Below are 26,751 nucleotides of genomic sequence, written 5' to 3' on the forward strand. Positions count from 1 at the left end.
CAAAGGTTCTCGGTGCCCTTCTCTCTGTAATCGGAGAACAGGGTATTGCGGTATTTCCTTATTTGGACGATATCTTGGTACTTGCTCAGTCTTCATATTCTGCAGAATCTCATACGAATCAACTTGTGTCGTTTCTTCAAAGACATGGTTGGAGGATCAATTTATCAAAGAGTTCGTTGATTCCTCAGACTCAGGTAACCTTTTTGGGTTTTCAAATAGATTCAGTGTCCATGACCTTGTCTCTAACAGAAAAGAGATGTCTGAAATTGGTTTCAGCTTGTCGAAACCTTCAGTCTCAATCATTCCCTTCGGTAGCTTTATGCATGGAAATTCTAGGTCTCATGACTGCTGCATCGGACGCGATCCCCTTTGCTCGTTTTCACATGCGACCTCTTCAGCTTTGTATGCTGAACCAATGGTGCAGGGATTATACAAGGATATCACAATTAATATCCTTAAATCCCAATGTACGACACTCTCTGACGTGGTGGATAGATCACCATCGTTTAATCCAAGGGGCTTCTTTTGTTCGTCCAACCTGGACTGTGATCTCAACAGATGCGAGTCTGTCAGGTTGGGGAGCTGTATGGGGATCTTTGACAGCGCAGGGGGTTTGGGAATCTCAGGAGGCGAGATTACCAATAAACATTTTGGAACTCCGTGCGATTTTCAGAGCTCTTCAGTTGTGGCCTCTTCTGAAGAGAGAATCGTTTATTTGTTTTCAGACAATGTCACAACCGTGGCATATGTCAATCATCAGGGTGGGACTCACAGTCCTCAGGCTATGAAAGAAGTATCTGGGATACTTGTATGGGCGAAATCCAGCTCCTGTCCGATCTCTGCGGTTCACATCCCATGTGTAGACAATTGGGAAGCGGATTATCTCAGTCACCAGACGTTACATCTGGGCGAATGGTCCCTTCATCCAGAGGTATTTCTTCAGATTGTTCAAATCTGGGGACTTCCAGAAATAGATCTGATGGCCTCTCATCTAAACAAGAAACTTCCCAGGTATCTGTCCAGATCCAGGGATCCTCAGGCGGAGGCAGTGGACGCGTTGTCGCTTCCTTGGAATTATCATACTGCCTATATCTTTCCGCCTCTAGTTCTTCTTCCAAAAGTGATTTCCAAAATTCTAATGGAACGTTCGTTTGTACTGCTGGTGGCTCCAGCATGGCCTCACAGGTTTTGGTATGTGGATCTCATTCGGATGGCCACTTGCCAACCTTGGACTCTTCCGTTAAGACCAGACCTTCTATCTCAAGGCCCTTTTTTCCATCAGGATCTCAAATCATTAAATTTGAAGGTATGGAAATTGAACGCTTGATTCTTAGTCATAGAGGTTTCTCTGACTCATTAATTAATACTATGTTACAGGCTCGTAAATCTGTGTCTAGGAGGATTTATTATCGAGTCTGGAAGACTTACATTTCTTGGTGTTCTTCTCATAAATTCTACTGGCATTCTTTTAGAATTCCTAGAATTTTACAGTTTCTTCAGGATGGTTTGGATAAAGGTTTGTCCGCAAGTTCCTTGAAAGGACAAATCTCTGCTCTTTCTGTTCTTTTTCACAGAAAGATTGCTAATCTTCCTGATATTCATTGTTTTGTACAGGCTTTGGTTCGTATCAAACCTGTCATTAAGTCAATCTCTCCTCCTTGGAGTCTTAATTTGGTTCTGAGGGCTTTACAAGCTCCTCCGTTTGAACCTATGCATTCTCTGGACATTAAATTACTTTCTTGGAAAGTTCTGTTCCTTTTGGCCATCTCTTCTGCTAGAAGAGTTTCTGAGTTATCTGCTCTTTCTTGTGAATCTCCTTTTCTGATTTTTCATCAGGATAAGGCAGTGTTGCGGACTTCATTTAAATTTTTACCTAAGGTTGTGAATTCTAACAACATTAGTAGAGAAATTGTTGTTCCTTCATTGTGTCCTAATCCTAAGAATTCAAAGGAGAGATCTTTACATTCTTTGGATACAGTAAGAGCTTTGAAATATTATGTTGAAGCTACTAAAGATTTTAGAAAAACTTCTAGTCTATTTGTTATATTTTCTGGGTCCAGAAAAGGTCAGAAGGCCTCCGCCATTTCTTTGGCGTCTTGGTTAAAGTGCAAACACAGAAAAACGGGTCTCGAGCGGAAGGTGGAAAAAAGCACCTTTATTGTGAGCAAAATATGGAAAGTAAAAAGTTAAAGTTTTAAAAGAAACGACATGTAGACATAAGATGGTCAGACGCGTTTCGGCTCACGCCTTCATCTGTGACTGTGGGTCCAGAAAAGGTCAGAAGGCCTCCGCCATTTCTTTGGCGTCTTGGTTAAAGTCTTTGATTCATCATGCTTATGTAGAGTCGGGTAAATCCCTGCCTCAAAGAATTACGGCTCATTCTACTAGGTCAGTTTCTACTTCCTGGGCGTTTAGGAATGAAGCTTCTGTTGATCAGATTTGTAAAGCAGCAACTTGGTCTTCTTTGCATACTTTTACTAAATTCTACCATTTTGATGTGTTTTCTTCTTCTGAAGCAGTTTTTGGTAGAAAAGTACTTCAGGCAGCTGTTTCAGTTTGATTCTTCTGCTTATAATTTCAGTTTTTTTCATTATTGAGATTAAAACTTTTGTTTTGGGTTGTGGATTATTATTTTTCAGCGGAATTGGCTGTCTTTATTTTATCCCTCCCTCTCTAGTGACTCTTGCGTGGAAGTTCCACATCTTGGGTATTTATTATCCCATACGTCACTAGCTCATGGACTCTTGCTAATTACATGAAAGAAAACATAATTTATGTAAGAATTTACCTGATAAATTCATTTCTTTCATATTAGAAAGAGTCCATGAGGCCCACCCTTTTTTGTGGTGGTTATGATTTTTTTGTATAAAGCACAATTATTCCAATTCCTTATTTTGATGCTTTCGCTCCTTTCTTATCAACCCACTTCTTGGCTATTCGTTAAACTGAATTGTGGGTGTGGTGAGGGTTGTATTTATAGGCATTTTGAGGTTTGGGAAACTTTGCCCCTCCTGGTAGGAATGTATATCCCATACGTCACTAGCTCATGGACTCTTGCTAATAGGAAAGAAATGAATTTATCAGGTAAGTTCTTACATAAATTATGTTTTACCACATATGTTCCACAGGTATAGTAACATATTCTGAACATGAGATTACTTTAGATTATAGCTGCTTTCTATGGAATGACAAGGGTGAATGACAAAATGGAATGCCCACAGACTTTAATAGGATTGCATTTAAAAGTGCTATAACAACAAAACTATGAGACATATCAAGTACATATATAAGAGATATGTTCCCCAGGTACAGTAGCATATTCTGAACGTGAGATTACACAAGGTAATAGCTGCTTTCTAAGGAATGACAAGGGTTAATGACAAAATGTAATGCCCATAGACTTTAATGGGATTAAATTTAAAAGTGCTATAGCAACAAAACTATGAGACATATCTAAAAAATATTTACCAGATATGTTCCCCAGGTACAGTATCATATTCTGAAAGTGAGAATATGTGAGATTATAGCTGCTTTATATGGAATGATAAGGGTTAATGAGAAAATGGAATGCCTATATACTTTAATGGGATGTAAAGTTCAAAGTGATATAGCAACAAATCTATGAGACATATCAAATAGATATTTACCAGATATGTTCCCCAGATACAGTAGCATATTCTGAAAGTGCGATAACGTGAGATTATTGCGGCTTTCTATGAAATGACAAGTGTGAATGACTACATGGAATGCCCCTAGTCTTTAATAGGATGTAATGTTTCAAATGCTATAGCAGCAAAACTATGACACATATTACATAGATATTATTATTTATTATTATTATTGGTTATTTGTAGAGCGCCAACAGATTCTGCAGCGCTATTAACAAAGAGGGAATACAACAAAACAATTATAGGGATCAAATGGGTAGAGGGCCCTGCCAAGAGTTGAACTGTTGTAGTCATCTCTTGAGAAGGTGATCAACAAACAGCTGGACTCTTAGGCTTACATGCTAAGGGGGTTCAGGGGATAGCAATGGAGGAGAGGAACTGGTATAAAGAAAGGTTAGCGTAGGTTGTATGCATCCCTGAACAGTAGAGTCTTTAGGGAGCTCTGGAAGCTTTCAAAACTAGGGGAGAGTCTTGTGGAGCGAGGCAGAGAGTTCCACAAGATGGGAGCCAGTCTGGAGAAGTCCTGTAAATGGGAATTTGAGGAGGTTACAAGAGAGAGTAGGAGGTCTTGAGCAGAGCAAAGCGGACGGAGGGAGAGTATTTGGAGACAAGGTCCGAGATATAGGGGGAGCAGTGCAGTTGATAGCTTTGTATGTCATAGGAAGAATTTTGTGTTTAATCCTGGAGGCAAGAGGAAGTCAGTGATGGGATTGGCAGAGAGGTGAAGTAGATGAAGAGCGATGTGTAAGGAAGATGAGCCTGGCTGAGGCATTCATTATGGATTTCAAAAAGAGTTAGGCTGCAGCTAGGGAGACCAGAGAGGACAGAATTGCAGTAGTCGAGGCGGGAAAGGATGAGAGAGTTGATTAAAATCTTAGTTGTGTCTTGTGTAAGGAAATGTCTAATTTTAGAGATGTTTTTAAGGTTGGGGCGGCAGGATTTAGCCAATGACTGAATGTGAGTAGTGAAAGAAAGATCGGAGTCAAGTGCGACCACAAGACAGCAGGGTAGGGGTAATGATGGAGCTGTCGCGAGTTAGAGAGATCAGGGGTGGAGATTTTGGAAGAAGGGGTGAAAATAAGGACCCCAGTTTTGGAGAGATTTAGTTTGAGGTAGTGAGAGGACATTGGGTTAGCAAGGAAAGAGATAGGTCTGGTGCAGAGAAGTAGATTTGGGTGTCGTCGGCATACAAATGATATTGGAACCCGTGGGACTTAGGGAACCTAATGATGACGTGTAGATTGAGAAGAGAAGGGGACCGAGGACGGAGCCTTGCAGTACACCAACAGAAAGTGGTAACGGGGCAGAGGAAGCCCCAGAGAAGGCAACAATAAAGTTACGGTTAAACAGGTAGGAAGAGAACTACGAGAGGGCTGTGTCACAAATGCTGAAGGATTGGAGGGTTTGGAGCAAAAGAGGGTGGACAAAAGCTGCGGACAGATCAAGGAGGATAAGCAAAGAGAAGTGGCCTTTTGATTTTGCAGTAAATAGGTCGATGGTAACCTTAACGATTGCTGTAACGATTGTGTGATTGCTCTGTGGAGTGATGGGGATGAAATCCAGATTGCAGTGGGTCAAGGAGGGAGTTTAATGTAAGGAAATGGGATAGGTGTGCATATACTAGCTTTTCGAGAAGCTTTGAGACAAGATGGAGTAGGGAAATAGGGCATTAGTTGGATGTGGAGGCTGGATCGAGAGAAGGTTTTCTGAGGAGAGGTGTGACCAGTGCATGTTTCAGAGATGAGGTAAATATACCGAGTGAGAGGTTGAAAATGTGTGTTAGTATAGGGGTAAGGGTGGAAGAGAGGGAGCGGAGTAGCTGTGAGGGGATAGGGTCAAGGGGACAGGTAGTGAGGTGAGAGCACAGTTTAAGTGCGGAGACTTCTTCCTCAGTTACAGGGGAGAATGAGCTACATTTATGGCTATGTGGGTTGTGGTTGATTGCAAGCATTTGAGGAGGTGAGAGAATGGAAGTATGTTGAGAGCTGATTTAGTTTCTAATGGAGTTGATTTGCTATTGAAGTAGCTGGTAAAATCTTGAGCTGACAAAGAAGTTGTATTAGGAGGTGGGGGTGGGCGGAGAAGAGTATTGAATGTGGAGAACAGACATTTTGGGTTTGAAGAAAGTAAAGATAAGAGTAGAGAAGTAATGTTGCTTATAGAGATTAATGGCAGAATAGTAGGAGTTCAAGATTAACTTGTAGTGAGCTGAACTCTGAGATTTTCTCCAGTGCCGCTTAGCAGTACGGGAATATCTGCATAGGTACCGTGTCAAAGGAGTATGCCAGGGCTGAGGATGAGTGTGTGATTTCCAGTTATGGTAAGAGAGATTGTCAAGGACCAATGTAAGGGTGGAATTATAGTGGCAGATAGATTGATCAGGGCATGAAAAGGAGGAGATGGATGAGAGGAGAGGTTTGAGGGAATTAACAAGCTGTTGCTGATCTAAGACATAATGCTTCTGTGAAGTTTGGTGTGCGGAGTAGACGGAGGGAGAGTTGTAGGGAGGGAGGTGATGTTGCAAGTGAGGAGATGGTGGTCAGTCAAGGGAGTGACCATCTTTATGAGTGGGAGAGTCAGTCCATTGTGACAAAAAAGAATGAGGGCAGCCAAGTGATCTAGAAATTGAGTTGAGTAGCCAGGGGGTCGGTATATGACTGCAACACGTATAGAGAGAATAAGCAAATCATGTGGGTTTCGAATGAGGAAAATGTGAGGGAAGAGATTGGTTGAATTTGTTGAAAGGTGCAACGTGGGGAAAGTAAAATACCTACACTACCTCCTTGTTTATTACCAGACCTAGGAGTGTGGCTGAAGTGGAGACCCCCATGTTACAGAGCAGCAGTGGATGCTGTGTATAGGGGAGAGAGCCAGGTTTCTGTTAAAGCCAGAAGTTTGAGGGAGCGGGAGATAAAGAGGTCATGGATAGAAGTGAGCTTGTTGCAAACAGAGCAAGAGTTCCAGAGTGCAAAAGTGAAGGGGTTAGTGGCTTTAGATACAAGAAAAATGTGAGTAACGTTACCAGAGTTTTGTTTTCTGAGTCTATGGAAGGGTACACATGGATGTGCACGGCTAGGAAGTTGCTGGGGACCAGGATTAGGGGAGATGTCACCAGCAGCTAGTATAAGATAATATAAGTTATAATAGTGAGGTTTTTTTGTATGATTTCTTAGTGAGGTAGATTGCATGATGTAGACGTAGGCGTTCTGTGGGAGTTAGCTGGGCATTCCAGTTGAGTTTAGGGAAGACATGCAGTAGGTGTAGGCGGTCTGCGGGAGATAGCCGGGCAATCCAGGGGAGTATAGCGAAGTCATGACTTGGGTGTAGACGGTATTAGGGAGTTAGCTGGGCATTCAAGGGGAGTATAGTGAAGACATGACGTATCTATAGGCCTTCTGTGGCAGTTAGCAAAGCGTTCCAGGAGAGTAATCTGCACTTTGATTGGGATACATCACCAGTAGTGAACATATTCCAATCTCTGAAATCATGAAGGTTTATTTTGGACTTGACTGTCTCTTTAAACAACTTTCAAATTCACTTTTATCAAATTTGCTTTGTTCTCTTGTTATTCTTTGTTCAAAGCTAAAAGTAGGTAGGCACATATGCTAATTTCTAAGCCCTTGAAGGGCCCTCTTATTTTAGTGCCTATTGACAGTTTTTCATAGCTACATACTGCTAGTTCATGTGTGCCATATAGATAACTCCAGTGGAGTTATTTATGAGTCAGCACTGATTAGCTAAAATTCAAGTCTGTCAAAATAATTTAAATAAGGGGGAAGCCTGCAGAAGCTTAGATACAAGGTAATCAAAGAGATAAGACGTTTAATAATATAAAAGTGTTGGTTATGCAAAACTGGGGAATGGGTAATAAAGGGAGTACTGTATCGATCTTTTTAAACAATACAAATTCAGGAGTAGACTGTCCCTTTAAGCCCTTACTGACAGCAAAAATAACTAATTTGGAAGCATATATCTCTCATTTCAGCGGGAACACAATGCAATTTCTGCGTCCCTCAGGCAATGACAGCCACCATCAGTCACTTATGTTGGGCATCCTATTTTGTCATTCACTCTTATGAATCCATACAAAGCAGCAAAAATACCACATAATCTTACTTTTAGATTATTCTACTTTACCTGGTAAAGATATTTGGTAAAAGTCTACTTGATGTGTTTCATAGTTTTGTTGCTATAACACTTGCTATAACACTTTCAAGTTTTAAACCCTTTAAAGTCTATGGGCATTCCATTTTGTCATTCACCCTTGTCATTCCATACAAAGCAGCTATAATCTAACAGAATATCATTTTCAGAATATGCTACAGTACCTGGGGAACATATCTGGTAAATATCTAGTTGATATGTCTCATAGTTTTGTTGCTTCAACACTTTTAATTTTACATCCCATTAAAGTCTATGGGCATTATTCCATTTTGTCATTCACCCTTGCCATTCTTTTTAGTACATCCCTGTATTTCTTTTTTACTTTTTCTCATACCCTTTGCTCCTTCATTTGTTTTCTGTACCCTGCCTGGAAAATTGTTTAAATTGATATGCTCCATCAGAATCATGAAAGCGTAAATTTGGGTTTCATGTCCCTTTTAAGATATATAGTGACAATATAAGCTAATTACCTATTTTTTTCTTATGCTTTCATTTCCATTTTAAATACAAGTTTAAAATGTATAGCTTAAAAATGAACTCGCTGAATTGCACTAATTATGAATGACTGATACCCCCCTCCCCATCACCTAATATACAAGACAACAATTTGTGTATAAATAGTTAAGGTCCCAGCTCCTTGCTTCATTAAAACACATATTTGTCTCACTCCTTTGCCACATTTGCATTTCTTTCATGTTCGCATAAACCCAGATATCAACTCCTGGCCAAATACACAGCGTTACAGAACACTATTGGTTTCAATCTCCCTCCCTGCAGCCTCGACACTCTGTCTGTACCATGTGATCACTGCAGTCACGTGACTGCTAAGAAGTCAGAAGGTTCTGTAAAAAAAAAAAATACATTGAAATGAAATCTTTACCTAGCAGGCAGCATTTGGGACAAAGAAACAAAACCAAAGAAAGGGCTGTAGTGCCCCTTACCTTACTCAGAAAAACAAGGAAATATGTAATGTAGATTTATTTCATTGTATGATGCAATGTATCTAGAAAATTTCACTAGATAAACTATCTGTTACAGTAGTTATCTAAATATGGATTAGAACATTTTTCCCTATAAACCCGTGGTTTACAGCAGAAACTCCCACACATTGAGGAACAAATTATTCACCAATAGCTTTACAATCTAAAATGTCTGTCAGAATGTTTACAGGACTGTCACTATGTCACGTTAAACCCCCGCCCATAGCCCAATCTCTCACTGGACCTGCCCATGCTGCATAAACCCCATGCAGGAAGAAGTTAGTTAGGTGCCTGCCTGGAGTAGGGCACGATGGCAGAGAGGCTTATTAACGCGTTCGGTAATCTGAACCTAGATGGGCACCCGCAACAAAGATACCGACATCGGCCCCAGCAAAAGCAACAACAGAAACCCCCGCAACCTGCACCGCATCAACACACACCTCGTCCCTCAAGGTTCAACAAACACATCTACCTTCTGAGAGGGCTCCCGGGCTCCGGCAAGACCAGCCTGGCCAGGTACACAGCATCTAAGCTTAGTCCTGCCATTGCCTGTAGGAGCCATAGGTTGTCGGTGTAGGGACGGGTTCGTTTGTTTATGACCCAGAAATGAAAGCAAAGTATTTAGCAGAGCTTCTGCACATCTGGATGCTGGTTGTGCTGCTCACAGTGATATCAGGTGGCAATGTGTGCGTTTGTCATCAAAGCTGCAGCGAGGATAGTATCACAACAATCGCTAAACTTTAGTTTGTGTTGCAGAATGAAACAAGTTTGTACTGGTTTGTTTACATCTTTAATCATTGCAGCTGAAATCCTGGTGGTGAAGGTGTAACTCCTGGTATAGCATAGTTGCCAACAGTCCCTGATTTCCAGGGACAGTCCCTGGATTTTGTTGTATGTCCCTGGATTTTTTTTGTCCCTGGAAATCTCTTTTGCGCAACATTTGTTGTTTGCATATATATATATATATATATATATATATATATATATATATATATATATATATATATATATATATATATATATATATATATATATATATATATATATATACCAGTGACGTGCAGTGACGTCAGAGGATGGTGAGGCAGTGGCTAGGATACGCCTTCATTCTTTAGATATCCTTTGTTGAAGAAATAGCATAGCAATGCACATGGGTGAGCCAATCACATGAGGTATCTATGTGCAGCCACCAATCAGCAGCTACTGAGCATATTTAGATATGATTTTCAACAAAGGACATCAAAAGAATAAAGAAAATTAGATATTAGATGTAAATTGGAAAGTTATTTAAATTTGCATATGGGTTTCATATGGGTTTCATGTCCCTTTAAATGGTGTCTTGGAAAACTGGTCAACTTAGTAAACATCTGATTTTAGTCTAAAAGGATTGTAACAGAAACTCTTGCCAGATAACACAAGGCTTGCTCTGATTATGAGATCTAGAAATCCATGCCCATTAAAATATGTTTAAAACATACATTTTACTTTAATGCTGCAAATTATGCTTATAGATTCTTTCATTACATAAGGGATGAGAGTCAGAGGGGGAGGAAGAGAGACAGAGAGAGAGAAAGAGACCATGGGGGAGAACAACACATAAGGAGAGAGATGGATAGATAGAGAGAGAGACACACACACACACAAGGGGGGGGGCACTGCATTTTAAAGTAATAAAACAGCAGAGCTACAGAGAGTTCAGAAAATTAGTCTATAATTTAGTGTGAAGTACAGAGGCAAGCTGCTAAGTTAGTGGGTGTAAAGTTTGAGTAAACAAAATACAAAAACGACCCTTCTATAAAAGAGTAAACAAAAACTAAACCACATTCATTAAATTATCATTTTAACTAACAGAATCTTTCAGTAAAATCTTACTTTAATAAGATGTGGGTGAAACACTGCTCTCTGTGCCTCTCTCCTGCTCTGTAAGGATTCAGGAAGTGACAGTGGCACATTCCACTGCACTTAGAGGGGAAGAACAGAACTCTCTTTTTCACTTTAGCAAAGCTAGCAGGTTCACAGGACAGCAACAAAATATATGAAAGTTGTTTTTTTGCGTTTTTGTTTTGTTTTATATGATTTAACATCCAGCCCCAACCCTATGTTCCACTTACTAATGCCTCTCATTGGATTGGTTCAGCCCAAATAGGACTGCCTCAAATAAGCAGTTAATGAGCCATGCAATGATCTTAACCACTTGCATCCAGTAGATGGCGCATCATGTTGTGTAATGGTGGGCAGACCTGATTGTGCCTCTTCATTGCACAACATATAGCTGTGAGAAAAAAAAATGCTGGGGGAAAAAATTTACAATTTTTTTTTTTAAAGCCAATAAAAAAAATATATTTTTGCCCATATGAGAGGTGAAGCACTGCCTCACCTGCCTCTAGTGACTGCACATCACTGGAGGTATCTATGTGCAGCCACCAATCAGCAGCTACTGAGCATATTTAGATATGATTTTCAACAAAGGATATCAAAAGAATGAAGACAATTAGATATTAGATGTAAATTGGAAAGTTATTTAAATTGCATGTTCTTTCTAAATCATGAAAGAAAACATATGGGTTTCAATGCTTGCTCTGATTATGAGATCTAGAAATCCATGCCCATTAAAATATGTTTAAAACATACTTTTTACTTTAATGCTGCAAATTATGCTTATAGATTCTTTCATTATTCAGTAAATATAAAAATGTCTTGATCCAGTGGCGGCTGGTGAAATTTAAAGATGGTGGGGCACTTGACCCCACCCCTTTAAATAAAGCCACACCATCAGATGGCACTACCAATTCATTAATTAAATAAATAAAAGGTAGACATAAACACATACACAGAGGGTTAAAGAGAGAAAGAGAGAGAAAGAGAAAGACACACACAGAGGGTTAGAGAGAGAGAGAGACGCAGAGGGTTAGAGAGAGAGAAAGAGAGAGAGAGAGAGAAAGAAAGAGAGACATACAGAGGGTTAGAGAGAGAGAGAGAGAGACACACACAGAGGGTTAGAGAGAGAGAAAAAGAGAGAGAGAGACACACACACAGAGGGTTAGAGAGAGAGAGAGAGAAAGAGAGAGAGAGAGACACACAGAGGGTTAGAGAGAGAGAGAGAGACACACACAGAGGGTTACAGAGAGAGAGAAAGAGAGAGAGAGAGAGAGAGACACACAGAGGGTTAGAGAGAGAGAGAAAGAGAGAGAGACACACACACAGAGGGTTAGAGAGAGAGAGAAAGAGAGAGAGAGACACACACAATCACACACAGAGGGTTAGAGAAAGAGAGAGAGAGACACAATCAAACACAGAGGGTTAGAGAGACACATAAGGGATGAGAGAGTCAGAGGGGGAGGAAGAGAGACCATGGGGAGAACAACACATAAGGAGAGAGATGGATAGATAGATAGATAGATAGAGAGAGAGAGACACACACACAAAGGGGGAGAGAAAGAGACCACTGCATTTTTAAGTAATAAAACAGCAGAGCTACAGAGAGTTCAAAAAGTGAAGGCAAGCTGTTAAATTAGTGGGTGTAAAGATTGAGGAAACAAAATACAAAAATGACCCTGCTGTAAAAGAGTAAAAAAACACTAAACCACATTCATTAAATTATAATTTTCACTAACAGAATCCCTTTCAGTGAAATCTAAGGCTGTAGAACTTACTTCAAAGATGTGTCTTAAACACTGCTTATTGACTGAATCTCTTCCTGCACTGCCTCTGTCTGTATTAAGGAAGTGACAGTGGCACATTCCACTGCACTTAGAGGGGAAGTACAGAACTCTCTTTTTCACTTTAGCAAAAGCTGGCAGCTTCACAGCACAGCAACAAAATAAATGAAAGTAGTTTTTTTCCGTTTTTGTTTTGTTTTATATGATTTAACATCCAGCCCCAACCCTAAGTTCCACTTACTAATGCCTCTCACTGGATTGGGTCAGCCCAAATAGGACTGCCTCAAATAAGCAGTTAATGGGCCATCCAATGATCTTAACCACTGTCATCCAGTAGATGGCGCAGCATGTTGTGTAATGGTGGGCAGACCTGCTTGTGCCTCTCCATTGCACAACATGTATCTGTGAAGAAAAAAAATGCTGGGGAAAAAAATTGCAATTTTTTTATTTTATTTTTTTAAAGCCCATAAAAAATATATATTTTTGCCCATATGAGAGGTGAAGCACTGCCTCACCTGCCTCTAGTGACTGCACATCAGTGATATATACACACACACACATATATACAGATAGATAGATGATAAATAGATATATTGTATTATTTAAATATAATTCATTCCTAATGGAATATTGTTATTATTATTGAACGGGTTCACATATTATTTGTCTTTCTAATTTTGATGCTGTGTTGTAAAAATAACCATATGCCCAGAATGTGTTCTAGAGACTGGGTAGGTGTAAGAGCTTGGTGCTGTAATCTGTATAATAAACTATAGATAAGTTTAAATTATACTATTACTTTCAAATGGGTGTGTTTTGATTGCAGAACTGAGTGGGCGGAGCAGTTGAACAGTAGGTCGTCAATACTCCAGTAACCCGCTTGATTGCTCTGCTGCAAAGTGTCCCTGGAATTTTTTTTTTAAATGTTGGCAACTATGGTATTGTAGCAGGAGCCAAACAAGGGTTTTGTGTAAATATAACAGGGCTGGACAAATCCAGAGATTCGTTTCTCCTGCAATTTTTACTTCTGGCTCCCAACCCTTTTTAAAAAAATAAATAAATATATATTTTTTTTTTCTCTCTACATAAGTCACAATCTAAAATTCTTCCAAACACTTAAAGGGACAGTCAACCCAAAATTTCTCCTAAGCCATTCATGTAAAGTTGCAACTGCTTATTATTGCCAACTTTAGGCAAATTTTGTAACATATATATAGGCCTAGATTACGAGTTGTGCGTTAGGGCTAAAAAGCAGCGTTAAAAGGTCCTAACGCTGCTTTTTAACGCCTGTTGGTATTACGAGTCTTGAAGGTACAGGTGTACTGCTCACTTTTTTGGCCAGACTCGGAAATACTGCAAATCCACTTACGTCAGTTGCGTATCCTATATTTTCAATGGGACTTGCATAGCGCCGGTATTACGAGTCTGACCAAAAGTGAGCGGTAGACCCTCTCCTGTCAAGACTGGTACCGCATTTAAAAGTCAGTAGTTAAGAGTTTTACACTACAACGCCGTAGCATAAAACTCTTAACTAAAGTGCTAAAAAGTACACTAACACCCATAAACTATCTATTAACCCCTAAACCAAGGCCCTCCCACATCGCAAACACTAAAATAAATATTTAACCCCTAATCTGCCGAACCGGACATCGCTGACACTATAATAAACATATTAACCCCTAAACCGCCGCACTCCCGCCTCGCAAACAGTTAAATATTATTAACCCCTAATCTGCAGTCCTTAACATCGCCGCCACCTATCTACATTTATTAACCCCTAATCTGCCGCCCCCAACGTCGCCACCACTATATTAAATGTATTAACCCCTAAGCCTAACCCTAACACCCCCTAACTTAAATATAATTACAATAAATCTAAATAAAATTAATACAATTAACTAAATTATTCCTATTTAAAACTAAATACTTACCTATAAAATAAACCATAAGCTAGCTACAATATAACTAATAGTTACATTTTAGCTAGCTTCGGGTTTATTTTTATTTTACAGGGAACTTTGTATTTATTTTAACTAGGTACAATAGTTATTAAATAGTTATTAACTATTTAATAACTACCTAGTTAAAATAAAGACAAATTTACCTGTAAAATAAAACCTAACCTAAGTTACAATTACACCTAACACTACAGACGGGCAGAAGTCTTCATCCAACCGGACAGAAGTGGTCCTCCAGACGGGCAGAAGTCTTCATCCAGACGGCATCTTCTATCTTCATCCATCCGGCCTTCTACCTTAATTCCGATTGGCTGATAGAATTCTATCAGCCAATCGGAATTGAAGGGACGTCATCTTGGATGACGTCATTTAAAGGAACCTTCATTCAGTCGCCAGCTGTCGGATGAAGAGGATGCTCCGCGTCGGATGTCTTGAAGATGGACCCGCTCTGCGCCGGATGGATGAAGAAAGATAGAACATGCCGTCTGGATGAAGACTTCTGCCCGTCTGGAGGACACTTCTGCCCGGTTGGATGAAGTCTTCTGCCCATCTGGAGGTCCACTTCTGCCCGGTTAGGTGAGGATATCTCCCGGTAGGGTGATCTTCAAGGGGTTAGTGTTAGGTTTTTTTAAGGGGGGATTGGGTGGGTTTTAGAGTAGGGTTGGTTGTGTGGGTGTTGGGTTTTAATGTTGGGGTGGGAATTGTAATTTTTTCTTTTTACAGGTAAAAGAGCTGATTACTTTGGGGCAATGCCCCGCAAAAGGCCCTTTTATGGGCTATTTGTAATTTAGTGTAGGGTAGGGCTTTTTTTATTTTGGTTTTTTTTTTTTTATTTTGTTAGGGGGATTAGAGTAGGTGTAATTAGTTTAAAAATCTTGTAATTTCTTTATTATTTTCTGTAATTTAGTGTTTGTTTTTTTCCGTACTTTAGATAATTTTATTTAATTGTATTTAATTTAGGTAATTAATTTAATTATAGTGTAGTGTTCGGTGTAATTGTAACTTAGGTTAGGTTTTATTTTACAGGTAAATTTGTCTTTATTTTAACTAGGTAGTTAGTAAATAGTTAATAACTATTTAGTAACTATTCTACCTAGTTAAAATAAATACAAAGTTCCCTGTAAAATAAAAATAAACCCTAAGCTAGCTACAATGTAACTATTAGTTATATTGTAGCTAGCTTAGGGTTTATTTTATAGGTAAGTATTTAGTTTTAAATAGGAATAATTTAGTTAATTGTAGTAATTTTATTTAGATTTATTGTAATTATATTTGTTAGGGGGTGTTAGGGTTAGATTTAGGTTTAGAGGTTTATAACTTTATTATAGTGGCGGCGACGTTGGGGGCGGCAGATTAGGGATTAATAAATGTAGGTAGGTGGCGGCGACATTGGGAGCGGCAGAGTAGGGGTTAATAAATATAATGTAGGTGTCGGCGATGTTGGGGGCGGCAGATTAGGGGTTCATAAGTATAATGTAGGTGGCGCCGGTGTCCGGAGTGGCAGATTAGGGGTTAATAATATAATGCAGGTGTCGGCGATGTCAGGGGCGGCAGATTAGGGGTAAATAAGTGTAAGATTAGGGGTGTTTAAACTCGGGGTTCATGTTAGGGTGTTAGGTGTAGACATACATTTTACTTTCCCATAGGAATCAATGGGGCTGCGTTAGGAGCTTTACGCTGCTTTTTTTGCAGGTGTTAGGTTTTTTTTCAGCTGACTCTCCCCCATCGATTCCTATGGGGAAATCGTGCACAAGCACGTTTTAGCTACTCACAGCTAACGTAAGCAGCGCTGGTATTGAGGTGAGATGTGGAGCAAAATTTTGCTCTACGCTCACTTTTTTGCGACTAACGCCGGGTTTGTAAAAACCCGTAATATCAGCATTGTCTGCAAGTGAGCGGTGAGCATAAACTGCTCGTTAGCACCGCACAGCCTCTAACGCAAAACTCGTAATCTAGGCGATAGTTTCCAAGTAATAAGACTTTTTGCGGCTCTGCTGTTTTAAAATGTCTGTCTGCCCCCTCCCCTATTTCGTCACCAGCATCATGATCTGGCTGTGATCGGAGTTACTTTTCATTCGTACACGCTCCTGTTTCTCCAACATTGGTGTGTCCGGTCCACGGCGTCATCCTTACTTGTGGGATATTCTCTTCCCCAATAGGAAATGGCAAAGAGTCCCAGCAAAGCTGTTCACATGATCCCTCCTAGGCTCCGCCCACCCCAGTCATTCTCTTTGCTGTTGCACAGGCAACATCTCCACGGAGATGGTTAAGAGTTTTTTGGTGTTTAAATGTAGTTTTTATTCTTCTATCAAGTGTTTGTTATTTTAAAATAGTGCTGGTATGTACTATTTACTCTGAAACAGAAAAGGATGAAGATTTCTGTTTGTAAGAGGAAGATGATTTTAGCAGACAGTAACTAAAATCGATTGCTGTTTCCACATAGGACTGTTGAGATGAAGTAACTTCAGTTGGGGGAAACAGTTAGCAGACTTTTCTGCTTAAGGTATGACTAGCCATATTTCTAACAAGACTGTGTAATGCTGGAAGGCTGTCATTTCCCCTCATGGGGACCGGTAAGCCATTTTCTTAGTCAAAAACAAACAGAATAAAGGGCTTATTATGGGCTAAAAAACTGGTAGACATTTTTATGGGCTAAATCGATTGCTTTATTTGTGCATATTATTCAAATTTAGGCTAACAATTGACATTTATAATCTTGGGGAACGTTTATAAAACGGCAGGCACTGTATTGGACACCTTTTTCAGTCAGGGGGCCTTTCTAGTCATAGACTGAGCCTCATTTTCGCGCCACTAATGCGCAGTTGTTTTTTGAGAGCAGGACATATGCAGATGCATGTGTGAGGATCTAAGAATCTCTGAAAAAGCTTTTAGAAGGCATCATTTGGTATCGTATTCCCCTCAGGGCTTGGTTGGGTCTTAGCAAAGACTGTATCTGGGACTGTATAGGGGTTAAATTCAAAAACGGCTCCGGTTCCGTTATTTTAAGGGTTAAAGCTCTGTAATTTGGTGTGCAATACTTTTAAGGCTTTAAGACACTGTGGTGAAAATTTGGTAATTTTTGAACAATTCCTTCATACTTTTTCACATATTCAGTAATAAAGTGTTTCTGTTTGAAATTTAAAGTGACAGTAACGGTTTTATTTTAAAACGTTTTTTGTGCATTGTTGACAAGTTTAAGCCTGTTTAACATGTCTGTACCTTCAGATAAGCTATGTTCAATATGTATGAAAGCCAATGTGTCTCCCCATTTAAATTTATGTGATAATTGTGCCATAGCGTCCAAACAAAATAAGGACAGTACTGCCACAAATAATGATATTGCCCAAGATGATTCCTCAAATGAGGGGAGTAAACATGATACTACATCATCTCCTACTGTGTCTACACCAGTTTTGCCCATGCAGGAGGCCCCTAGTACATCTAGTGCGCCAATACTTATAACCATGCAACAATTAACGGCTGTAATGGATAACTCCATAGCAAATCTTTTATCCAAAATGCCTACTTATCAGAGAAAGCGCGATTGCTCTGTTTTAAACACTGAAGAGCAAGAGGACGCTGATGATAATTGTTCTGTCATACCCTCACACCAATCTGAAGGGGCCATGAGGGAGGTTTTGTCTGAGGGAGAAAATTTCTCATCAAGCTGAACCTGATGTTGTGACATTTAAATTTAAATTAGAACATCTCCGCGCACTGCTTAAGGAGGTGTTATCTACTCTGGATGATTGTGACAATTTGGTCATTCCAGAGAAATTATGCAAGATGGACAGGTTCCTAGAGGTTCCGGTGCCCCCCGACGCTTTTCCTATACCCAAGCGGGTGGCGGACATAGTAAATAAAGAGTGGGAAAAGCCCGGCATACCTTTTGTTTCTCCCCCTATATTTAAGAAATTATTTCCTATGGTCGACCCCAGAAAGGACTTATGGCAGACAGTCCCCAAGGTCGAGGGGGCAGTTTCTACTCTAAACAAACGCACTACTATTCCTATCGAAGATAGTTGTGCTTTCAAAGATCCTATGGATAAAAAATTGGAAGGTTTGCTTAAAAAGATTTTTGTACAGCAAGGCTACCTTCTACAACAAATTTCATGCATTGTTCCTGTCACTACGGCAGCGTGGTTCTGGTTCGAGGAACTAGAAAAGTCGCTCAGTAGAGAAACTCCATATGAGGAGGTTATGGACAGAGTTCACGCACTTAAATTGGCTAACTCTTTTATTTTAGATGCCGCTTTGCAATTAGCAAAATTAGCGGCGAAAAATTCAGGGTTTGCTATTGTGGCACGCAGAGCGCTTTGGCTAAAGTCTTGGTCAGCGGATGTGTCATCCAAGACAAAATTACTTAACATTCCTTTCAAAGGTAAAACTTTATTTGGACCTGATTTGAAAGAGATTATTTCAGACATCACTGGGGGAAAGGGCCACGCCCTTCCACAGGATAGGTCTTTTAAGGCTAAAAATAAGCCTAATTTTCGTCCCTTTCGCAGAAATGGACCAGCCTCTAATTCTGCATCCTCTAAGCAAGAGGGTAATGCCTCACAACCCAAACCAGCCTGGAAACCAATGCAAGGCTGGAACAAGGGTAAGCAGGCCAAGAAGCTTGCCACGGCTAACAAGACAGCATGAAGGAGTAGCCCCCGATCCGGGACCGGATCTGGTGGGGGGCAGACTCTCTCTCTTTGCTCAGGCTTGGGCAAGAGATGTTCAGGATCCTTGGGCGCTAGAAATAGTTTCTCAAGGTTATCTCCTGGAATTCAAGGAACTACCCCCAAGGGGAAGGTTCCACAAGTCTCACTTATCCTCAAACCAAATAAAGAGACAGGCATTCTTACATTGCGTAGAAGACCTGTTAAAGATGGGAGTGATACACCCAGTTCCAATAAAGGAACAAGGAATGGGATTTTATTCAAATCTGTACGTAGTTCCCAAAAAAGAGGGAACGTTCAGACCAATTTTGGATTTGAAGATCCTAAAAAAAAATTTCTCAGGGTACCATCGTTCAAAATGGAAACTATTCGAACGATTCTACCCACCATCCAGGAAAGTCAATTTATGACTACCGTGGATCTAAAGGATGCGTACCTACATATCCCTATCCACAAGGAACATCATCAGTTCCTAAGGTTCGCTTTTCTGGACAAACATTACCAGTTTGTGGCTCTTCCATTCGGATTAGCCACTGCTCCAAGGATTTTCACAAAGGTGCTAGGGTCCCTTCTAGCGGTTCTAAGACCAAGGGGCATTGCAGTAGTACCTTACTTGGACGACATTCTAATACAAGCGTCATCCCTGTCAAAGGCAAAGGCTCATACGGACATCGTTCTAGCCTTTCTCACTTCTCACGGATGGAAGGTGAACAAAGAAAAGAGTTCTCTGTCCCCGTCAACAAGAGTTCCCTTCTTGGGAACAATAATAGATTCCTTAGAAATGAGGATTTTTCTGACAGAGGTCAGAAAATCAAAACTTCTAAGCTCTTGTCAAGTGCTTCATTCTGTTCCTCGTCCTTCCATAGCGCAGTGCATGGAAGTAATAGGATTGATGGTTGCAACAATGGACATAGTTCCTTTTGCACGAATTCATCTAAGACCATTACAACTGTGCATGCTCAAACAGTGGAATGGGGATTATACAGACTTGTCTCCAATGATTCAAGTAGATCAAAAGACCAGAGATTCACTCCGTTGGTGGCTGACCCTGGACCATCTGTCCCAGGGAATGAGCTTCCGCAGGCCAGAGTGGGTCATTGTCACGACCGACGCCAGTCTAGTGCGCTGGGGTGCGGTCTGGGAATCCCTGAAAGCTCAGGGTCTATGGTCTCGGGAAGAGTCTCTTCTCCCGATAAACATTCTGGAACTGAGAGCGATATTCAATGCTCTCAGAGCTTGGCCTCAACTAGCAAAGGCCAAATTCATAAGGTTCCAATCAGACAACATGACGACTGTTGCTTATATCAATCATCAAGGGGGAACAAAGAGTTCCCTGGCGATGGAAGAAGTGACCAAAATAATTCAATGGGCGGAGGATCACTCCTGCCACTTGTCTGCGATCCACATCCCAGGAGTGGAAAATTGGGAAGCGGATTTTCTGAGTCGTCAGACATTTCATCCGGGGGAGTGGGAACTCCATCCGGAAATCTTTGCCCAAATAACTCAATTATGGGGCATTCCAGACATGGATCTGATGGCGTCTCGTCAGAACTTCAAGGTTCCTTGCTACGGGTCCAGATCCAGGGATCCCAAGGCGACTCTAGTAGATGCACTAGTAGCTCCTTGGACTTTCAACCTAGCTTACGTATTCCCACCGTTTCCTCTCATTCCCAGGCTGGTAGCCAGGATCAATCAGGAGAGGGCCTCGGTGATCTTGATAGCTCCTGCGTGGCCACGCAGGACTTGGTATGCAGACCTGGTGAATATGTCATCGGCTCCACCATGGAAGCTACCTTTGAGACAGGACCTTCTTGTTCAAGGTCCATTCGAACACCCAAATCTGGTCTCCCTCCAACTGACGGCTTGGAGATTGAACGCTTGATTCTATCAAAGCGTGGGTTTTCAGATTCGGTGATACTCTGGTTCAGGCCAGAAAACCTGTAACTAGAAAAATTTACCATAAAATATGGAAAAAATATATCTGTTGGTGTGAATCCAAAGGATTCCCATGGAATAAGATAAAAATTCCTAAGATTCTCTCCTTTCTTCAAGAAGGTTTGGAGAAAGGATTATCTGCAAGTTCTATAAAGGGACAGATCTCTGCGTTATCTGTCTTACTACACAAAAGACTGGCAGCTGTGCCAGATGTTCAAGCATTTGTTCAGGCTCTGGTTAGGATCAAGCCTGTTTACAGACCTTTGACTCCTCCCTGGAGTCTAAATCTAGTTCTTTCAGTTCTTCAAGGGGTTCCGTTTGAACCCTTACATTCCATAGATATTAAGTTACTATCTTGGAAAGTTTTGTTTTTGGTTGCAATTTCTTCTGCTAGAAGAGTTTCAGAGTTATCTGCTCTGCAGTGTTCTCCTCCTTATCTGGTGTTCCATGCAGATAAGGTGGGTTTTGCGTACTAAGCCTGGTGTTCTTCCTAAAGTTGTTTCTAACAAAAATATTAACCAGGAGATAGTTGTACCTTCTTTGTGTCCGAATCCAGTTTCAAAGAAGGAACGTTTGTTACACAATTTGGACGTTGTCCGTGCTCTAAAGTTCTATTTAGAGGCTACTAAAGATTTCAGACAAACATCTTCCTTGTTTGTTGTTTATTCTGGTAAAAGGAGAGGTCAAAAAGCGACTTCTACCTCTCTTTCCTTTTGGCTTAAAAGCATTATCCGATTGGCTTATGAGACTGCCGGACGGCAGCCTCCTGAAAGAATCACAGCTCACTCCACTAGGGCTGTGGCTTCCACATGGGCCTTCAAGAACGAGGCTTCTGTTGATCAGATATGTAAGGCAGCGACTTGGTCTTCACTGCACACTTTTGCCAAATTTTACAAATTTGATACTTTTGCTTCTTCGGAGGCTATTTTTGGGAGAAAAGTTTTGCAAGCTGTGGTGCCTTCCGTTTAGGTGACCTGATTTGCTCCCTCCCTTCATCCGTGTCCTAAAGCTTTGGTATTGGTTCCCACAAGTAAGGATGGCGCCGTGGACCGGACACACCAATGTTGGAGAAAACAGAATTTATGCTTACCTGATAAATTACTTTCTCCAACGGTGTGTCCGGTCCACGGCCCGCCCTGGTTTTTTTAATCAGGTCTGATGAATTATTTTCTCTAACTACAGTCACCACGGTATCATATGGTTTCTCCTATATATATTCCTCCTGTCCGTCGGTCGAATGACTGGGGTGGGCGGAGCCTAGGAGGGATCATGTGACCAGCTTTGCTGGGACTCTTTGCCATTTCCTGTTGGGGAAGAGAATATCCCACAAGTAAGGATGACGCCGTGGACCGGACACACTGTTGGAGAAAGTAATTTATCAGGTAAGCATAAATTCTGTTTTTTGTGCTGTGTGCGCCGGAGTTCTGCGCAGTAAACAGATGGGAGTGCTGTGTGCATCATTATGATGTATGTTCCTATAACGTACCGAATCTGTGGTCTCCTTAACCTGTCACTAGGCTCTACCACTTGTGCACTTCTATAACCCATCAGATCCCCGCCTGTCAGCGCATCCCGTTACTCCTATAGCCTGTAAGACCTAAGCTTGTCAGCCAGTGACATTACTCATATAACCAATTAGACCTCAGCTTGTCAGCCCGTCCCGTTACTTCTATAACCCGTCAGATCTCAGCTTGTCAGCCCGTCCCTTCACTCCCATAACACATCAGACCTCAGCTTGTCAACCAGTCCCGTTACTCCTATAACCCATCATACCTCAGCTTGTCAGCCCGTCTCGTTACTCTCATAACCCGTCATACCTCAGCTTCTCAGCCCGTCTTGTTACTCCTATAGCCTGTAAGACCTAAGCTTGTCAGCGCAACCCGCTACTCCTATAGCCTGTAAGATCTAAGCTTGTCAGCCAGTGACATTACTCATATAACCAATTAGACCTCAGCTTGTCAGCCCGTCCTGTTACTCCTATAACCCGTCAGACCTCAGCTTGTCAGCCAGTCCCGTTACTCCTATAACCCGTCATACCTCAGCTTGTCAGCCCGTCCTGTTACTCCTATAACCCGTCATACCTCAGCTTGTCAGTCCGTTCTGTTACTCCTATAACCCGTCAGACCTCAGCTTGTCAGCCCGTTGTATTACTCCTATAACCCATCATACCTCAGCTTGTCAGTCCGTTCTGTTACTCCTATAACCCGTCATACCTCAGCTTGTCAGCCCGTTGTGTTACTCCTATAACCCGTCATACCTCAGCTTGTCAGCCCGTTGTGTTACTACTATAATACGTCATACCTCAGCTTGTCAGCCCGTTCTGTTACTCCTATAACCCGTCATACCTCAGCTTGTCAGCCAGTCCCGTTACTTCTATAACCCATTAGACCTCAGCTTGTCAGTCCCTCCCGTTATTATTAGTGGGCTACAATGATATATGTAAACAATTCCACCTAGGTGAAAAGAAGTCCAGCAGTAAATGCACCGAGATGATAGAGATAAAATGTATCATTATTGTAACAAAGACGATACACTTGGACTGGTCTATTATACACAGTTGTAAATACTGGTGTTTCCTCAAAGAAGAAAAGCTAAGGGTTTCACTGCAACATTTATTTTTTACACATTGATTATATAGTCTGTTAAGCTGTCTAAATGGTTAACACCTGATTCAACGGAAGAAACCAACATTTCCTTCAGGTCTTGCATATAATACTTTAGAACAAGCCTGATTAGGGATACTATTCAGATTTTTTTAAGCCATTTCTGTGGGCTACAATGAGACAGGTCAGGAGATCAGTTAGACACATCAGGGGAACTAAGTTAGATAAAAAGTATGTGGGGCCAGTGCACCAGTGGTAGAGCCTAGTGACAGGTTAAGGAGACCACAGATTCCGTACGTTATAGTAACATACATCATAATGATGCACACAGCACTCATATCTGTTTACTGCGCAGAACTCTGGCGCACACAGCACAAAAACAGGAGCGTGTACGAACGAAAAGTAAGTCCGATCACAGCCAGATCATGATGCTGGTGACGAAATAGGGGAGGGGGCAGACAGACATTTTAAAACAGCAGAGACGCAAAAGTCTTATTACTTGGAAACTATAGATGTTACAAAATTTGCTTAAAGTTGGCAATAATAAGCAGTTGCAACTTTATATGAATGGCTTAGGAGAAATTTTGGGTTGACTGTCCCTTTAACAAATTATATAGGTAATTCACGAGTGTCATGTAAGCCTTCTAAATGTCATAAAATACATTTGTCAAGTTCTAATGTAGAATAATCATAATTAATAGTAACAGATAAAATTAAGCAAGCAGTATATCTCAGGGCCTGGGCTGACCTTAGGCCCCTTTGGTCCCTCTTAGATAGGAACTGGATTTTACCTATTTGTGCCAGCATCAAGGCAGAGTAGTGCTTTTACCAAATAGGAACACAAATGGAGTGATGATTTAAACCCCAAACAGATTAGTGACTTTACCCCTTGGCTGACAGTAACAGATGCATAGATTACAAGTGGCACGCTAATTAAAGCTCCCACTCTATTGTTAATCGCGCTAGATGTAAGCTTTTTGCGCTCCTCGGGTTGCACTCGTATTATTAATTGAAAGTAAACTGTTTTTGCTCGTGCACGTTCACGTATTCCCCCATAGAAGTCAATGGAGAAAAATAAAATAACACCCCACTCTTTCGCAGACCCAATCACATATTCTCATGTGCACTAATCAGACATGAAAATAAGAATATTTCACATTCCAATGTTCTACACATAACAGAATGTGTTTTATGTATTCATAAATAAATATTTCTGTATTTATCTGATGTTTTTTGTACAATGTATGTTTATGCCAATATATATATACAGAGTATATGTGTATATATATATATATATATATATATATATATATACATATATATACACACCAATCTACCGTAAAGGATAAGTACAGTCTTACACAATTTTGAATAAGTATAAGTGCTCATATGACCTTATATTATTGGTCATTGAGGAAGTCAGTAGACTTGAATCTAAGATTAAATCAAAGATTGAAACCACCAAACTGCAGAACTACCAGGGATAGGCACGGACCAAGGCTATGGCGGACATTTTCCAAAGTACAGACGTTAGTGAAGGACACCAAGGTACATTTCAAATTAAAAACATCAAAAAAACACTCTTTACAGAGAGGGTAGTGAATACATGGTGGAATAGCCATCCAGCAGAAGTGGTAGAGACAGTGAAGTAGTTTAAACATGCATAGGATAGGCATAAGGTTATGCTAGATATAAGGCCAGGAACTAATGAAAGTATTCAGAAAATTGGGCAGACTAGATAGGCCGAATGGTTCCTATCTGCAGAAAAATATTCTATGTTTCTATAAGTCAGGAAAGCGACACTTTGCTGTGAAATGGGCTGCACGTTGGACGCCCCTGGTCTAGTTCCACAAGTACAAATTGTGGTTTTATTGAGTCTGCAACTCCTGACCAAACCCACCCACCTTGATGTTAATTTCATGATCATTATGGTTGGTTACTTACGAAAGGTTTGTCAGAGTAGGCAGCAGTCTTCTACACACAGACAGCAGCACCACGCTGCTGCACAGATCATGGAATTGGGATGGGTCACAACTCACAGTTAGTTGACTGCAGGCAGCTTGCTTATTTCCTCACTTTCCCGCTACTAAGCATGGCGCTGCTTGGGTCAAGGAGGAGTGAGGACCAGCATTCATCTGTCATACTCCTCCCTCCCCAAAATGGGTGGTGGACACTGCAAGGGCCAGTCACGGACACCAGTGTCCGTGTACGGACGCCTTGCCTATCCCTGAGAACTACCAAGTAATGGTAGAAGATAAAACACAGGACTGGGTGAATAAATTAGATTCTATGGTTACCAAGTATAGAAATGAATTGATCGCTTTTAAGAATAAAAAATGAAGTACAGTCGAAAGCGATTATAGGGATAAACATGTGTATAGATGGTTGTACGGTAAGGATGATGCACCCAGATTTAAACGCAGAAACACACGGGCTAGAAATACGCTTAGCATAGTAGACAGCAGTGGGGGTGACTCATCTGGTACAGATACAGATAACGTGGAGAACAACACTAATACTAAGGGGTCCACTCAGCCAGTCTTTTTCCGGGGTGGCCACGAGATCCACGGCCAAACCTCCAACAGGGCAAAGGGAACAAGGAGAATTAGACGGCCACACATCAGGAGTGGGGGACACAAGTCGCAAAAAACAACTGAGGAAGAACTTCAGTTCTAGACTACTTAGTGATGTTGAAATCTCAGTCTTAAACCGTGGGTTGTCATTCATACCCACCCCTAAATGTGACATATTTAACACCTATGTTGACATCCATAAATTGCAAAGGCAGCTAAGTTGAATAAATATTTTCAAGGGGCTATAAGAACAGTACCATCTGTGTTTAAAAAACCGTCAGCTTTTGAACCCCCCAATACTCATCCATCTATAAAGGGTTTTACACAAATGGTATGTCACAATGTGAATAAAATGAAATTATGTACTACTTATCCCAATTTGAATGCAGAGGAGAGATTGGCTATTAAGGCCCTAAGTAGTGATAACAGCATAAATCATCCGCCCAGTGGTTAAGGGGGACTCTATTGTCATACAGGATTTTAGCCAATATAGAACTGAAGCCTTACGTCAACTCTCTGATGTTACAGTATATCTAAAACGTAA

At 40.9% G+C, this 26,751-nt stretch overlaps 1 protein-coding gene across 1 annotated transcript in view; it reads left to right on the forward strand.

Annotated features, from left to right (window-relative positions):
* The first annotated feature begins 8,794 nt into the window (after positions 1–8,794).
* The window catches only part of N4BP2L1 (NEDD4 binding protein 2 like 1), a 229,879-nt gene continuing 211,922 nt past the window's right edge, over positions 8,795–26,751 (forward strand). The window contains exon 1 of the mRNA XM_053708461.1: positions 8,795–9,328. Coding sequence (XP_053564436.1) covers positions 9,123–9,328 — 206 coding nt within the window. The 5' untranslated portion in view covers positions 8,795–9,122. The remainder of the gene's footprint in view (positions 9,329–26,751) is intronic.

Source organism: Bombina bombina, chromosome 3 (genome assembly GCF_027579735.1).
Source record: "Bombina bombina isolate aBomBom1 chromosome 3, aBomBom1.pri, whole genome shotgun sequence".
NCBI lineage: Eukaryota > Metazoa > Chordata > Amphibia > Anura > Bombinatoridae > Bombina > Bombina bombina.